Genomic DNA, 17770 nt, shown 5'->3' on the forward strand with positions numbered 1-17770 from the left:
GCGGTTTCTTTTCTGAATTATATGTTGAAAATTTTGTGTAGTTTTGCCATTTATTTTATCCAGTATTTTAGCACCAAAAACGTGGCAAAATATTTTAAAAAAATGTTCAGACCCAACAACAAAACACCACTTACAATAAGATTTACAGAACGTCTATAATTTTTCTAAACCTGAAACTTAACCTATGTTTATATATAGATGGCTTCCGTCGCCCCCTTATTGGTCTGTTGGATGTCGTTGGGGGAGAGAGCGGCGCGGTCCGACCAATCAGAGTGCGGGGATTGCGTGAGGGGAGTCTGCGGGGAAGGAGTTGACCAGTGGTCGGGGGATTCCGGTGATGGCGTCGGGAACGTGTCCCCGATACCCCAACCTCCGTATAGACCTGTGGAAGAAAGGTTTATTTAGTAAAAGTGGAAAGAAAGAATTGGCTAGATCCGTCTTAAGTCGGCTAAAATGCGAGGAGGAAGAAGGAGGCCCAATTTTATTTTCACATGACAATCTCAAACGATCATATTTGAAGTAGGAAACAAAAAGTGTAAGTCACCACCATGATTCTTCCATTATCAAAGTGACATAATAGGTATTTTCTCAGCCGCAAGGCCAAGTACAACAACAGCAGTTTGACGCAAGAATTTCACAATAAAAGCCCAAAAAAGGGCCATACCATAATAACAAAGCTAAGTTTGAAGGTGGCTTGTATAGTGGTGGTTTAAGGTAGTTTATTATTATATACCAAATCCTAATTCTCATAACCATAGTTCCCTGCCATACAGTTTTGCTAGTTAAAATTAATGGTACTTACTTGACATCATATTGGTGAGCGCGGGATGCTGTCCCTGCACTTGTCCGAGCGCGGCCGCCTGAGACATCACCGCTTGAAACTGCGCGTTGTGCTGATTGTTTGCACCTGTTGAAATTAAATATTGATTAATAACCTTATCTATACTTCTATTATAATAATAATAGGCATAGAATTCTTTTTGATGTTCCCTAAAGCCTACGAAAGAACGGAATCGAGTTGATAAATTATGTCACTGTTAGGAACTCTATCTCCGGGTGCTATGGAAAAAAGTACATTTAAATGAAGAATGTGTCAAGCAAGGATTTTTGTTCAAATGAAATCACAGCGAAAAGTTTGTTGCTGGAAGAGTACGTTTTACGGTTAATAAAATGGTCTGTACACAAACATCTAGGTATTTGAATTTAAATTACACTAGACGAAAAATGATCAACATTAAAACTCTATTAAACATGTAATGTATGGCCAATGTGTCCCTACAAAACAATAACCTATCATAAAAATACAAGCACTATATCAAGTATACTAACTCATCTGCGCAAGCGCGGAGTAGGCGGCGGCGTCGAGCTGGTTCTGATGCGAGTGGCGCAGCGCCGCCATGTGCGCCGGTGACGTCGGCAGCGACGGCCGCGACTTGCCCGGGGACGGAGATCCTAAAGATACAATGGAAGGTTTAATATAAAGGTATATAATAATGTCATTTAGGTCAAGTTCAAGGAGCTCGTGAGTTTGTAACAGCAGCATGGGTCGTTCGATCACGAGGTTGGTGCGGTCGAGTCGTGCATAGGGGACCATCCTTTAGAACGAGCAAAAGCACGTTCAATTGGTGGATCTTGGTTGTCCCTTGAACATGTTTGGCACTTATCATGTTTACTACAGCTAGAAAGTCAGACTATCATTCTTAAAAAGAGGTATCGAGTTGCTGGCCAAATTGACTGGCTCGAATAGGTACTCGCTCTATGATACCGATGCTCAGCTGCGTACTGGTAGCCGACCCAAACATATTATTCTTTATTGCACACATAAATACATTTGACACACTGAATACAGAGAGATAATGTACAGTGGCGAATGGCAATGTAGCATAGTTGGAAAAGGCTAGGCTTAAGAGATCTGGTTCACGGCACAATTTATTTACATAACACAAAAACAAGAAGCCTAGAGCAGCCGTTCCCAAATGGGGTTCCGCGGAACCCTGAGGTTCCGTGACAGGCCCTCAGGGGTTCCGTGGAAAATTCAAGATTTCCATATGGTAAATCGTTTCACTTTTGACAATATTATATTATTATTCATTTTCAATTAAATTGTTTTAAATATTGCATTCCAAAATTCCATTTTGGCACCATGTAGGTTGGTACCACTCGGGAGTGTAAGTCTCGTACTTTCGCGACAAGTGGCGGGGGAAGGCCACGGCAGCAGATAATTAAATTCCGTTTTTTAACAAATTGTAGATTAACTTAATACCTCCAGGTCTTCAGCAATCGGCAAAAGTAGGTAGCGAGGCTTATTTCATCGCCAGGATTATACGTTTTCATACATTTGACAGGACGTGAAATGAAACGGCATACGAGTATTTCCAGTGGCTATTTTTACCATGAATCAAAGTGTGACATTATTTCCAATTTTTGCACCTCCGCGAATCCGAAAATTTCGCGCTCGCTTCGCTCGCGACTCCATGTTACGTGTGATGCTTTTAGGTTCGTTTCATTGCTCAAGTATCCAACACAGAAAAAATTTCGCGCTCTTGCGTCGAGTTTTCCTTTGATGTTTATTTATTATTCCTCTGGTTCAGAAAAAGCAATAGCGCTTTCTTCGCTAGCTGCTTATTCATTTGCATTTGCTTTTTTTGTGGATTGTACTTTTTGAGACCTTATTAATTTACAGTGGTTTTGTTTATTTTGTGTAGGTACTTAAACTAAAAAAAATTCGCGCTCGCTTCGCTCGCGATACCGGCTACCACTGAATGTCTTTCAATGCTAGCGGGTGCTTGGAACTTCTTTTTTTAGTTAAAAAAAATCGCGCTCGCTTGCCTCGCACCTGTACAAACCCAATCTATTTCTTTTTGCGTTTACTTTGTCAGTCTTCAAACTGAAAACTATACACATAATACACAAAGTCAAGGGCGGCTAAATTGTTTTCTGGCCCTTGTGGCAGATAGGTAGCCATGCTACGCCTGAGTATAATGAATATGTCTCTAACCATATAACCATTTGGTGCGCTACCACACGCTACGAGCCGTACCTAAGTGTATTTACGTTTTTAGTTTACTTCTTACTTAAGGTAAGGTTCCGCCGAAAAATGGTGAAACGAAAAGGGTTCCGAAGCCAAAAGAATTCGGGAACCGCTGGCCTAGAGAACTAAATTAAAGTATAACAATAAAAGGGAAACTTACCAATATAAGCGTGCGGCGACGTAGTATGGTTGGAGTGCGTGGGCGAGTGGTTGGAGTAGGGCGGCGACAGCGACGCGCCCAGCGCGCCGCCGCCGTACGACTGTTGCAGCGTCTGACCCGTCTGCGGGACGAAGCACTGTTTCCATTAGGTTTGGAGTTAAGAAAATAACAGTTTTTTTGATATAACAAAGTGTTAACTAAAGATATTACTAAAAGGTTTACAAAAAGGTTCAACATTTCGAAATTAAAGCGCGTTTCATCGATATAGGAAATGATAATACTAACTTAGCTGGTAACTTTTTTGTATTTTGGATTATGGAGAAAATATTGATTAGCGTGATTACCTAATCATAAGGTGAAATTAAAACTTCGTACGAGGTAGATTATGGTACTGCAGATAATGATGGAATATCAAAACAAAACACAGTCAAGTGTTTGGTGGCACAAAAATTGGATCATAATCTTCTTCTTTACCCCACATTTCACTTCTAAATTCTAAGAAACTCCCATATTGCTAAAGACAGCAAGCCATATGTATTACCTTGACGCAGTCCTCATAGCTTGGCGGCTGTTTGTGCTGCACGAGCTGCTCGATGCCTACGAACTGCGCCATCGCGTTCGAGTACAGGGACGTTGCGTCGTACGGCGACGGCAAGTCCTACAGACAAACATAGATTTAGTTAGATATACAAAAATACTTAATAATGCCGATTATCGGCCATTGACGCTGTTCTTATTTAAGGAGATTAGCCAGCTCTACAGTTTCGTTACGGGTAGTCAGAAGAAAGAAAACCTACCAAGGGAGTTTTGTTCAGATAACTGGGTTGAGGAGGTCAGATAGACAGTCAATCCATGTAAAACACTGGTACTCAGCTGCATCCAGTTAGACTGGAAGCCGACACTAACTTAGTTGGCAAAGACTAGGCAGATGATAAGGTAGAATCCAGTTCAATAATGACGGATTTCATTATTTCAACAATGACTTTTGTAAAGTGTATGTCGAGTATGTTTACATACCTGTAAATTTTGGAGCGGTGATTCAACGGGGCTCAAGCTGGAGCCCAGACTCTCCACGCTCTGCGGCACTTCCTGTGCCACTTTCTTATTGTTCTTTTTTACACTAGGTTTCCTGAAACAATATTATATGGGAATCAGTTAAATGTAATAGAAGGACTTAGGTATTGCTCCTGCCCTTTCTCTCTCTCTCTCTCTCTCTTCTGAACCGATTTGAAGAAAGTTCTTCCAGTGTTAGATATCCCAATAATCGGAAGGCTTATTTAGGCTTCTTTTTATCTGGGTGCGCTACTTAGTTCCCACGGGACCGGGCTGAAGCCACTGACAGAAGCTTTGTAGGACATAATAAACACAAGCGCCTGTTTTTAAAAATTGACAAAAGGCCCTAGCGGAGTTCCGTAATTACCTAATGCGTTTTTTTTTCGTTTACCACTTACCCTATACTACCTATACTTGCAGGATGTAAAAATTTTTTGAAAGTTGGTTAAAACATACCGTCTAATCTGCGTAGTCTGCAAGTTATTGTTGTCGTAAGCTTGGTCGGGGCTGTCGGGGCCGGCCTTCGCGCGCGACTTCTTCGGCTTGCCCTTAGCGGCCGTGCTGATCACCGTCGGCTGGCTGATCAGCTGCGGGTGAGGGTTTGGAGATGCTGCGGGAGAAATGTAATGTTAGTATAGTGGATACACAGGTTGTTTAAATAGATGAATGGAAGTATCGGCAAACTGGCGTTTTTGAATGGTCTTGTTAAGAATTTACTCTGGCTATTTAGGACCACCAGATTCTATGTGGAAACTGCGTCAACCATACATAGGAGAAAATAATAAATCAATCAGTAAACCATTATTGGGTAACTTAAGTCACAATATTTTGTAGACTATTCTCCTGAATGAGGATAAGTTTCTTGCCAATGTTTGTGTACCATTGGGACACATGTCTTGGGTTTATTCTCAGCAATTGCAATTTCAGCCTCTTCACTAAAAAGTCCAATTGCAAACTCCAACTTACACATAAGATGATGATGCTGCGGCGGCGGCCTTGGACAGTGTTCATCCAATAGCCTCACGATGTCATCATGCATCCTCTCCTGGGCCACATCCCGTGGCAGTCGGTCCATATGGTCCGTTATCTCTCTGTTGGCCATAGCGTCCAGTAGCGCTCGGCATGCACCGTATGAGCCTTCGCGAGCGCCTAGGAAGAGGGGCGTTTCGTCCTGCGAAGAATAAGAGAATAAGATATTTTGTAAGAAGAAATACGAGTATATAAATCTTAAAGCTTGATTAAGATAGGGATAAAGATTTGTTTGCTGAAATGCATGAACGAGCTAATCTCAGAAAATACTGATCCAATTTCAAAAATACTTTCAGATTTACATAGCCCACTAACACGGGAATGCAATAGGCTTATATTAATCCTGAAATTGAATAAAAGTATGTGTAAAAGGACCTTCATAAATCAATTTTTGTTTGCTTATCACAATTTACAATATCACTAAGCGACACCCGTGTATTTAAAGCTATGTGAAGTATGTATTGGCTACAAACGTAAATTCAGCAGTAAAAAAGGTAATTGTTGAAATAATCCGCATTCATTATTATTCTCGATAATCGCATAACTTAATAAAAAGTCTCAGCAATGGTCTTCCTTCATAAATATTTTCAAAACTAACCTTATCATCCTGAGCGTCTCTATTAGCTCCATGAGCCAGCAACACATTGACAGCATCAATATTATTAACAGCGGCTGCCCAGTGCAGTGCGGTCTTGCCGCTGTTGTCAGCTGCGTTAATGTCTGCGTCTGCGTTGATTAAATCTTCTACCATGCCTTCTATGGCTAGCCTGGGGAGGAAAGAAGTAACATTAGGAATTGGTCTCAAAGTATCAGTACGGTTTGTGAACGCTTGGTCCTTAAAAAATATAGCTCGATTAAGTAATACTGCCCTCAAAAATATCAGTTCTAAGTTTCCTCTCAAAAACCTAAGTAAGAATGACATGAAACTTTTTTCGTTTTGTCGTGATGTTAAAAGAAATATTTTTGACTGTGTTCTGAGCTTTGGTTCTAATTGATTTTTCTAATTGAAAGTTACTTAACAAAGTCATCATTTCAATCCTGTGATCCTTGTGTCTATTGCAGTTAACATTGTCAAGTCAAATAGGTAAATATTCTTACCTAGCAGCCAAAATAAGTGGCGTGGTTCCATCATGCATCCTAGCGTTGAGGTTCGTGGCTCTATTCCGCAGTAATATCTGGAAGACTCCCATGGCATCAGCAGCGACGGCCGCGTGTAACGGTGTGCGGCCTGTATTGTCTTGTGAGTTCGCGTCTGCACCCGCGTCTAGAAGACGTTTGGCTGCGTCTGCACGTGCGTATCTATAAGAAATAAGGATAAGTAAGTGATATGAAATCTTCTTCTTCTATTTCTTGGTCGGTCGATTGTCAATCTAGCTTTAATTTTGGACTCAATATTTGTATGTTACATAATCATGATAAAATTATACAGGTATTTATTAAATGTTAGGTAATGAAAACGGATAGTAAGGCAAATTTAGTTTGGGGGAAGGACATCTAATGATTTCGCGTGTCCTACAAAATGTTAATTACGACCACTAATAAAAATTAATAAGTTCGTCAATTATTTACTCATTAATGGCTGCTGACTGACTACATTAAGAATTTTGTTTTATTGTTTTTTTACACAGAAACAACTCTTCTTACCTCGCGGCCAAATGCAAGCTAGTCTCTCCAGTCTTATCCATTGCCGCATTCAACTGAGCACCTTGAGCCACTAACTCCGATATAATATGTGCTGTCTGTTCATCTTCAGCATCAGACCCTGTGTCCAGTCCACCTCCTCGCACTGCTGCCACCATCAGCGGCGTCATGCCTAGAGGACCTCGTGCGTCGACTTCTACGTGACCATCATGCTGGAAGAATAAGGAAAACACTGGTTAGAACTGATTAAATAAATCTATACTAATATTTATAATCTTGAGTGTGAGATAGCCTCAATAAACAGTATTTAATATGTGTGTTAGAGGAATAATTAGTATGGAATACTTACGATAGCAGGCGGTGTCATCATACTAGGAGGAACTCTGATATCAGCAGCATCAAGATGCTGTTGGGTCCAAACTCTTCCGTCATGGCCGGCTTCCTCATAATCCGTGATAGCAGTATGGTCTGACGCATAACCTCCAGGTGCACCATTAGCATCCCCTGGACCTCGAGCACGCTTAGCCCTGGGAGGCGCTGACCCATCATCATCTTCATCCGACCAGTGATGAGGAGGTCCCATATGACCCCCATTGATATCCACGTCAATACAACCGATAGAACCTTTGTTCAAGTTTCTCATCTCCTGTCCATCAGGACCACGTCTTCGTGATCTTCGTCTGGTCGAAGAGTTGTTGCGGATGAAACCTTCTGGGAACCATGTTATGCCGGCTGCTCGCTTCCTTTGAGCAGTCACTAGCACTCCAATCAGTAGTCCAGCAAGGAGGACCAGAATCACTCCGATGAAGACGTATTTGGAATTGGTTGGGACGTCACTAGCATCATCGGGGGTTTTTACACCCTTGACTTGGAATATAGGGAAGTCAGGTGATAAGGAGTGTTTAGATGCTGTAGCTGCTAAGAACTCTGCGGCTTCTCTCGCTGAGAAGAAGCACTCGGAACTTGACATTGATGTACATTTTCTGTTATCAATTTCCAAGTAGACTTGGACTCCTGATTGTCCTCTTTCCGTAAAGACGATATTATGATTCTTTCCGAACTCTGTGTCTTGTAAGCCAACATCTGTCGATCCCTTCCATGGGTAGACCATATCATTGCCTAGGTGATCTTTCTTTATCAAAACTGTTGTTCGTAGCTGATGGCCCAAATCTCGAAGGAAAGCGACGGAGTTCTCCTTAAAGGTCCTGACATCCATCAGTAAAGTTACTGACATGACACCTTCGGCCAGATGTGGAGGTTCGTTCTCACAGTCGAGACCGTCCCAGTTACATTCAGCGTTGTTACAGCCGTAGTCACAATGACCGTTCGCGTAATGTTTCTGACAATACGCATCATAGATTGGATTACAGCGTTGTAGGGACTTCTGACAATCTCTTCCGTCGAACAAACAAGCCTGTGTGTTGCATACTTCGTTACATTCACCATCCATGAAGACTTCCCAACATTTGATAGGTGCTGTGCAGTTTGCCCAAGGATTCAGCCCTAAAGAGCAGTCATTACCGTCAAACTCACACGCGTATGTGTTACATTCTTCGTCACAATGGTGGTCGCCTTGCTTTTCTTTGCAACCCTTCTTTACACACTGTTCTCTTTGGAAAGCCAAATCTAGTTCTTCAAAACTTGGTCCTGGTTTCTTAGGGTTGAATCCTCCAATTACTGGACTTCCATAGCCTCCTCTGGAGTGTGGGTCATGGATATCACAGCTCTTGCCGGTCCATTGTCGTGGGCAGTAGCAGAGGTAGTCGCCAGCTTTGTCAATACATCTGGCTTCGGGATGCTTACAAGGGTTGCTCAGACATTCATTCATGGAGTCAATTTCGCAGTTGATTCCTGATAAGCCAGATGGACAGTCGCATACATAACCTCCGATTTCTGAGATACGACAGTATCCTCCATTTTGGCATGGGTTAGAATCGCAAGCGTATCCTGAATATTCGCAGTTCTTGCCGTAGTATCCATCACTACAAAGGCATTCGTGTCCTCCCTGAATAGCAGTGCATCTTCCTCCATTCTGACAGGGGGAGTTAGCGCAGAAGTTTACTTTAGCATCACAGTGTCTTCCCATGTACCCAGGCTTACAGTTGCAATGGTAATCGTTGACAAGTTGGACGCAGTCTTGAGTACCAGGTATTAAGCAAGGGTTGGATAAACATTCGTTGATGTCACCCTCACATCGTGGGCCAACGAAGCCGGGCGGACACTTGCACTCAAAGCCCCCAACTTTGTCGATACAAGTACCGTTGTTGTGGCAGGCGTCTTGTTTGCAGTCATTCACGTTGATCTCGCATATTTTGCCAAGAGTTCCGAAGGGACAGGAGCATGAGAAGTTGTTGATCAGATCGTGGCAAGTTCCTCCATTTTGGCAAGGGTTAGGTAGGCAATCATTGACATTGAGCTCGCAGTTCTGTCCTTGGAAACCTTTGGCGCATTGACACTGGTAGGTTCCTACCAGGTCCTTGCACAAAGCTCCGTTCTGGCATGGTGCTGAGTCACACTCGTTGATTTCCTTTTGGCAGTAAGACCCAGTGTATCCTTCAAGGCAGTGGCAGCGATGGGAGTTGCCAATATCTTCACATGAGCCGTTATTGCAAAGCTGTTTTAGTTTTACACCTGTGGACAAGGAATATTGCATTAGCTTAGGTAAAACTTAACGTGGACAATATAAATAATTTAACTTAAGTGATTTTTTGTACAAGCCATAATTTTTTTTTTCCCGAAATGGTCTTAAGATAATTAGAAGTATGTAAGTAACAGTAAATTACCTCTGTAATCCATACCTTTCCTGATAGCCGCATCTTTACAGGACACCATTTCGACGTCACAGAGTTTGCCGGACCAACCTGGGGCACAGGTACAAGTATACTGTGGGCCCTTCTGCGAACATGTGGCACCGTTCTCGCATGGATTCACTTCACACCTGAAGGAAAATTTAAACATGAATTACTATAAATTTTAAACTTGGTAAATAAATTTTGAAGATAACATAAAAGGATAGAACTCCAACAGAGACTGGTTTCAAAAACTATTGTGATAAAGTCAAATATTACATAGCGAAGTAAGTAGAAGATAGAGATATTATGTAGAAATGGAGCTATAGAAGTCGAAGTCGTGAAATCTGGTCAACAGGTTAAAAATAATATTATGCTTATGCATGAAGATCGACACAGTAGTCTTCACTTCAATGTTAAAAGGCTAATTTGGTCTCCTAAAGATTAATTAAGACTAGCATTAAAAACTCTTAACTTACCAATCAACATAAGTCTCGCAGTGCTTGCCAGTGTATCCATACGGACAGTGGCACGTGTAGTAAGTGATGTGATCGTGGCAAGTGGCGCCATTGTCGCAGGGAGAACTGTCGCACATGTTTATACGGAACTGGCAGTTGGAGCCCGTGTAGCTGTTGAGGAAGAAATAGGAGGTAAAGTAATGGTAGAAGTAATACATTTTAATGATATGAAATGTGATGATAGAAGGACCGTTGCTTAAGTTACTGCTTAGGATAATGATTTTGGTACTACAAGTAATAATGTAATAAGGCAACAAGAAGTAAAACATAACCAGAATAAAAGGCACACTCAATTTAAGTTGCGCCGTGTTGATTTTTATTCAATTTGTACTAATTACTGTCTTAAAATAATAGGATAAAGATAAAACATAACAAATAGGTATAATAAGATGATCTGACGAAAATATAGGCTATATGCCAGAGTAACGATGACCTTTGACGATGATGATCTTTGAGGATCCAAAAAAATACAAAATCTATATATGATATAAAAAGCCTTAAAGATCACCAATAAAACTTACCCAGGAGGACAAGAACAGTTGTAAGAGTTGATGCCATCGATGCAGGTGCCACCGTTCATGCAGCTGGACTCGGTGCAGTCCTCGTCGTTCGTCTGACAGTTGATGCCCGAGAAGCCGAGAGGGCAGGTGCATGTGTATGATGCAACGTACTGGAAGAAATAAATAAAGTTTTAGGTAAAGATAGATAAAGGAGATTTTGGTAGATGATCTTTTAAATTCTGATCTGGGAGAATGGACATAGGAAATAGGAAAAACGATAAGAGATTGATAATATTTTATAATTCTATTCCATTATTTAATGAACTCTTTTTGAAGGATAAGAAGGAAAGAGGTATTCAATATATGGGAACTCATATTGATAAAGGACCATATCCTTGCCTAAATTTTGGTACCTGCCACTTGCAATATATGGGTGGACAGTAGAAGTTCTTTTTTGCGTTAATTGAATGATTACCTATTTTTACCTTTCCATATTCAAATCGATGTTTACCCTAGTTTGAAAATGTAAATATATTTAGTTTCTCACCTGATTGCAAGTAGCGCCGTTCATACAAGGCCTAGACTGACACTCGTCGATGTCCACCTCGCAGTGCTTGCCCGCGAAGCCGCTTGCGCACACGCAGTTGTAGTCGCCGATCGAGTCGAGGCACGTCGCGCCGTTTTGGCATGGGACTGTGAATAAAAAGATTTATTATTATTTAGTATTTTGTAAGATATTTAAATATAAAGGAAATTAGATTATATCAATGTTAATGAAAAAAAAATATTATAACATATCATCTTATATGATTCATAGGTTCATGTAAGAAGTTTATTTTTATTTTAAGAATTAGTAAACTGGAAGGCGATAGGTAGTATTAACTACCTGTACATAACTTGACGAATGAATGGAAGATAATTTATAACTCCTCGTTGCAGATCCCCATTAGACCCAAATGCATTGAAATGATACATCAACAAAACTTTCACGTATTTAGACACCTAAAAAGTATTAAAAATAAATCTTGCATACTCACATGAAGCACAATCATCAGTATTAATAGCGCAATCCTTCCCCTCGTACCCCCTCGCGCACAAACAGGCATAGGACCCCTCAGTATTGATACACGTGGCCTCGTTGTGACACGGGGCTGTCACCGCACACTCGTCCACGTCACGTTCACAGAGTGCTCCTGTCCAGCCCACTGGACATTGACAAGTGAACTCAGCGTAGGATGCTTCGGCTACGCAGCGGCCGCCGTGACGACATCTGTGGAAGAAAGGAATGATGTGTTAAGAGTGCTTTATGTGAAATAGTGCAAAGACCTATCCTGCCCTCATGGCAGCAAAAGTTAGATATAAGGTTTTGAAAATTTCATGATGATAGGGTTAAAAGTTCTGAGTGAGCAGTTGTTACTTCTTATTTGTTAATATGGTTTTAAATATAACAGAAGGTGGAATTAATGGCGGTAGGCTGTTATATGACACGTTACGTCAGTTTGAAGAGTACCTACAAAGGTTTGAAGAGTTTGAAGATTGCAATATGTATACCTATTTCTAACTTCCTAAAATGTATCATGGTCTTCAAAAAACAACGAGCTTGTTGAATAAGGAGAAGAAATTACGTCACTAAGTATTGCTCGTCACTATGTAGCTATATGTAGTTTATCAGTTGTGTTAGCACCCATAACACAAGTTAATTAATAACTTAGCGTGAGGCTAACCGACCGTGTGTGAAAAGGTGTCCCGACATTATTATATTTATTATATTACTTACTGGTTAGGCGTGCAAGGATCAAGAGTGTTTTCACAGTTGCGTCCGGAGTGCGGCGGTGCGCACACGCAGCGGTAGCCGTTGACGAGGTCGATGCACGAGCCGCCGTGCAGGCACGGGTTACCGGCGCAGTCGTCGATGTTTGTCTCGCAGTTCACACCTGAGAGAGAAATAAGTGTTATGATGATTGGTTGTGTCATAGGTGTAACCTTAGGTGTTATTAAGAACCACTAAATGTTACGATGATACTTATGTATTTGCTAAAATTATGGGTAGAATCAAGACTCAGTATAATTGTCTACCTAGCTTAACAGAAAAAATCAACTTCAAAATGAATGGATGATAAAAGTTGCTGAATTTTCTGTTGCTGAGTTGACATATATGAGGATCATTAGTAGGCAAGAAAGTTTAATCATGAACTAAGATGATCATGACTTAAGATCATAAATCAGACCGGTCATACCTAAAAGCTTTCTTGGTTGCTTGATGAAGCCATGTCTACATTGTATTAAATGCTCAGAATTCAATAAATTGAACTTAGTGAACTTACCAGTAAATCCAAGTACACAATCACACTTGTAAGCATTGAGCCTGTCGTGGCAAGTTCCTCCGTGCTGACACGGGTTCGAACTGCATTCGTCAATATCACGTTCACAGCGTTGACCTAAAATAGAATAAAAATGGATTAACTACCAATTTCCACATCATAAAATTGGTAATCCCGAGAAGAATGAATCTTTAACTCCTTTAAATCTCTATGTTAATTAAACACATTTCAAATTATAACAAGCTTCCTTCGGTGAAAGTATGGAAAATTGATTTAGGTCCAAAACCAAAAAGTCCCATAAATATCTCCAAAGTGATGAATTGACCCAAGACAACGGCCCAGAGCCAATCCAGGGTTAGCGAAATAAAACATGTCATGAATATTCAGAACTTACCTCCGTATCCAGGTAAACAATGGCAGATGAACTGGTTCACTCCATCTTCGCAGGAGCCGCCATTGATGCAGGGGTTCGAAGCGCACTCGTTCACGTCTGAGAGGCATCTGCAGAGAAAATATTTAATTAATATCGTGTTCAAATTATCAGTAAACAGGTAATAAGTAGATGCATTAAGAACTTAAGCTTAACTTTAGTTATTAACTTAAATTCCTGTTTTACTTGATCTTACTTGGAGTTTCGAATGTACTTTTAGGTATAATTTAGGTATCTGTATCGTACGCAACTCTATGAATTTCTAAAGACTGCAATGTTAACAAGGTGCGAAGTTTCGAAGACTTAAAACTAAATTATTTACTAGAACATCTTTTATCGACGCATTTTGGACTAGTTTCAAAGCTATAGTCCTACTTATATTATAAATGTGAAAGTTTGTGAGAATGTATGGATGTATGTTTGTTATTAAATCACGCAAAAACGGCTGAACCGATTTGATTGTAATTTGGTATGTAGATAGGTGATACCCTGGATTAACACATAGGCCACTTTTTATCAACACACCACGCGGGCGAAGCCGCTGGCGGAAGCTAGTATGAAATAATTTCAGCAGTTGAATCCTTAAAGTTTATAATTCTTCTTCTTTAGTTAAAATTTTGACAGCACTCGGTAAATCTAATCCCAAAACCCTTAAAGTAGTCCGGCACCCGCTACCGTCCGTACCTAGCGTCATAATACCCTCTAGGGCATTCACACCGAAATCCGTTGATCCTGTCCACGCACTTCCCTCCGTTGGCACAGGGGTTCGACAGGCACTCGTTGATGTTCGTCTCGCAATGCTGGCCAGTGAACCCTGGGATGCACTCGCAAGTGTACCTGAGGAACGGGGTTCACGTTAGATGGATTTGAGGGTGTTTTTGGTGTTGACAGCAATGATGATGGGGTGATGTTCGGATGGGTGTTTTGACTTTAGTAGGATCAGTTACTTTAAGAAGTTTGTGGGTTATGGACACACACTTGGAAACTTTTTTTCTTGAAATTCGTATTTCTACTGAAGATTTCGTGTGACTGAGAGAAGTAGGGTAAGAGATAAGTAAAATATCACTTAAAAGCAATAAAGTCATATACTTAAAGAGTATAAATAGGTAAGGGCGAGCCTCAGCTACTTACCGGGTCACAGGTGGCGGATAGTGACACGTCCTATAGTAGGTAGGATAGCTGCGAATATAGGGAAACCTTAATAAGCAGTCCCGGACCGAGGCGGTAGGGTTATCAGGGAGCGGCGGGATGTTGAGTGGCATCGGCATCTCCAAGAAAATCCGCAAACTACCCAACGACGATCCTATGACATGGCGAGTTAGTGCCGCCATTAAATAAGCACTTAGCCCTGGCAGTGGGAAGCAGCCTGCCAGCCTATCTTCGAGCGGATTTCGGCTAACGGGATTTACGGTCAGGATAGAGATTACCTGCGAGCGCGAACACATATTGTTCTCACCGGTTGCAGTACTGCGATCACCAACTCGTCGTGGCTGGCGCGGTGATTATTGCTAAAACCCCTCCAAGTAAGAATGTCAAAGAAATCAAAAAATCGACCCCGAGTTCCCAGCGCTCCGTCACTCCTTGGTTCGAGCAGTGGCCAGGTGAGATGGGGCAGGGGTGCGAAAAGGAATCCCTGGGAGTTGACTAACTGCCGTAAACAACGACTACTTATTGCCACTTATAACATCCGAACAATGTCATCAGAAGAACATCTACTGGAATTAGAAACTGAACTACTCACTATAAAATGGGATATTCTTGGACTATGTGAAATACGCAGGTCCGGTGAAGCAGTGACTATCTTACCATCGGGGCATATGTTGTACCACAAAGAAGGCGAAAAAGAAGGGCAGCACGGAATAGGCTTCTTAATTAAAAAAGACCTAAAACATCGTATATTAGAAATTGGTTGTATATCCAGTAGAGTAGCTTATATGAAACTTAAGCTGTCAAGACAGTACACATTAGCAGTCATACAAGTATACGCACCAACCAAGAGTGATAAGTACACTGATGAGGATGTCGAAAAGTTTTATGAGGATATAACATCTGCTATGAAATTATGTGGTTCTCCGTTTAACATTGTAATGGGAGACTTTAATGCCCGTATAGGCGCGATAGAATCGGACCACGAGACGTGTATCGGAAAATTCGGCTTGGGTTCTAGGAATGACAGAGGTGTAACTTTAGTCCAATACCTTCAACAATCAAAATTGTATGGCATGAATACGTTCTTTGACAAGAAGCCGCAACGAAAATGGACTTGGAAGCATCCAGATGGAATTCACAAAAGCGAATACGATTACATCCTTAGCAACAGGAAGGATATAGTAAGGGATGTGACAGTGCTAAACAAGTTTGCAACTGGAAGTGATCATCGGTTAGTGCGTGCGGAAATAGAAATTAACATCAGCAAAGGAAGGAGAAATTTAGTCACAAAGTCCGCAACACCACGAGATGCTACTGTCGAAATCCTTAGAACGAATGCTTTAAAGTATCAAGAGGTAGTAGACGAAGCACTTCCTGATCTCTCTGAACTGGGGAACATGGACATAGATTCCTTGAACGAGCATATTAAATATAGCTTGACATCAGCACTAGAGGCAATAATCCCAGCCAACGTCAACTTCAGTTCACAGAAGTTAAGCCAGCAAACACTAGACCTAATGGAAAAACGGCGGCTATTACGAGAAGGGAATAAAAGTGATGACATGTCATATCGAGACCTACAGAGAGAGATACGAGAAAACATTAAGCTGGACCTACAAAACTATAATGAACATCTTATAATTAAAGCCTTGGAGTTAAATTCAAGTAAGAAAGTACTGCAGACTAAATTAAGTACAGGCAGGAAAGAAATATTTCAGCTCTATGACCAGCAGAATGTACTAGTATCTAATAGAGAGGAATTGCTTGAAGTAGCGAGATCATTCTATGCATGCTTGTATGAAAGTAAAGTACTGGACCCACACAAAACTCCACAACATAGGCCACACCGTCCACCTATTTGTAATGTAGGATCAGAGGATATTCCGGATATTGCGACGATTGAGGTCAGACATGCGCTGAGTCTAATCAAGAACAGAAAAGCACCTGGTCAGGACAGGGTTCTGCCGGAAATGCTCAAACTCAGCACAGACAAGCTTTGGCAGGCTCTAGCTGTTTTGTTTACTAAATGCTTAATGGAAGGCCGAATACCGCAGGACTGGAATAACGCTATAATTACACTAGGTACTTCACAAAAAAGGTGATATTCGTAAATTGGACAACTATAGACCCATCAGCCTCTTGTCGCATATTTACAAGCTGTTTACAAGAGTTATTGCTAACCGGCTGTCCAGGAAACTTGATAACTATCAACCACGAGAACAAGCTGGGTTTCGTACGGGATACGGGACAAATGACCATTTGCAAACGCTGAAAACGCTCCTCGAAAAATGTCACGAGTATCAGAAAAAAGTAATTTTAACTTTCGTAGACTACGAGAAGGCGTTTGACTCTGTGGAATTTTGGGCGGTGGAAAAGGCTCTTGCTGACTGCAGAATTGATGAGAGATATATACGCGTAATCAAATATATGCAGACTCATGGCACATCCTGTATCAGGCTCCACAAGTTAACGAAAACATTTCCATTAGGACGTGGCGTACGGCAGGGCGATACTTTATCTCCGAAATTATTTACCGCTGCACTAGAAAATGTTTTTAAGGAACTAGACTGGAGTGATAAAGGTATCAACATAGACGGAGAAAGGTTGAGTAACTTAAGGTTCGCTGATGACATAGTCCTGATATCCGACAGCGTTGATGATATGCTTAAAATGTTGGAAGATCTGCGTAAAGAATCATCACGCATAGGATTGAAAATGAATGTCGGAAAGACGAAGATCATGACGAACATACCTGACTCTCGTAGATGTGACATGCCTGTGGAGGTTGTTGATGATTATGTGTACTTGGGCCATAAAATATCTCTTGGCTATAAGAACCAAACAGCAGAGATCGACAGAAGAATTGCACAAGCATGGTCTGCCTTCGGTGCGAACAAAGCAATACTCCGCTCAAAGAAAATTCCGCAACACCTTAAGACTAGAGTCTTTGATCAATGTGTCCTGCCAGTATTTACCTACGGGATGGAGACAGCGACTTTAACACAGAAATCGGCCGAAAAGCTGCGTGTAGCCCAAAGAGCGATGGAGCGTGCAATGCTCGGCATATCGTTGAGGGATCAGAAGAGGAACGAATGGATCCGAGAAAAGACCCGTGTTAGAGACGTTGTTGTGGCAATAGAGCAACAGAA

General features: G+C 41.4%; 1 protein-coding gene across 5 annotated transcripts in view; it reads right to left on the reverse strand.

Moving 5' to 3' along the window:
• Positions 1 to 25: 25 nt before the first annotated feature.
• The window catches only part of LOC124636369 (neurogenic locus Notch protein), a 130217-nt gene continuing 112472 nt past the window's right edge, over positions 26 to 17770 (reverse strand). For 2 of the 5 annotated variants that reach the window (XM_047172475.1, XM_047172441.1), the window contains 21 exons: positions 14157 to 14309; positions 13437 to 13543; positions 13046 to 13159; positions 12499 to 12655; positions 11759 to 11991; positions 11269 to 11414; positions 10743 to 10891; positions 10183 to 10332; positions 9698 to 9852; positions 7264 to 9545; positions 6918 to 7126; positions 6372 to 6572; positions 5872 to 6040; positions 5211 to 5415; positions 4701 to 4854; positions 4209 to 4320; positions 3733 to 3849; positions 3192 to 3327; positions 1330 to 1452; positions 803 to 907; positions 26 to 382 (listed from right to left, as the gene is read on the reverse strand). In XM_047172475.1, coding sequence (XP_047028431.1) covers positions 189 to 382; positions 803 to 907; positions 1330 to 1452; positions 3192 to 3327; positions 3733 to 3849; positions 4209 to 4320; positions 4701 to 4854; positions 5211 to 5415; positions 5872 to 6040; positions 6372 to 6572; positions 6918 to 7126; positions 7264 to 9545; positions 9698 to 9852; positions 10183 to 10332; positions 10743 to 10891; positions 11269 to 11414; positions 11759 to 11991; positions 12499 to 12655; positions 13046 to 13159; positions 13437 to 13543; positions 14157 to 14309 — 5371 coding nt within the window. In that variant the 3' untranslated portion in view covers positions 26 to 188. The remainder of the gene's footprint in view (positions 383 to 802; positions 908 to 1329; positions 1453 to 3191; positions 3328 to 3732; positions 3850 to 4208; positions 4321 to 4700; positions 4855 to 5210; positions 5416 to 5871; positions 6041 to 6371; positions 6573 to 6917; positions 7127 to 7263; positions 9546 to 9697; positions 9853 to 10182; positions 10333 to 10742; positions 10892 to 11268; positions 11415 to 11758; positions 11992 to 12498; positions 12656 to 13045; positions 13160 to 13436; positions 13544 to 14156; positions 14310 to 17770) is intronic. The other 3 variants (XM_047172467.1, XM_047172449.1, XM_047172459.1) reach the window with 3 other exon arrangements.

Source organism: Helicoverpa zea, chromosome 2 (genome assembly GCF_022581195.2).
Source record: "Helicoverpa zea isolate HzStark_Cry1AcR chromosome 2, ilHelZeax1.1, whole genome shotgun sequence".
Taxonomy (NCBI): Eukaryota; Metazoa; Arthropoda; class Insecta; order Lepidoptera; family Noctuidae; genus Helicoverpa; species Helicoverpa zea.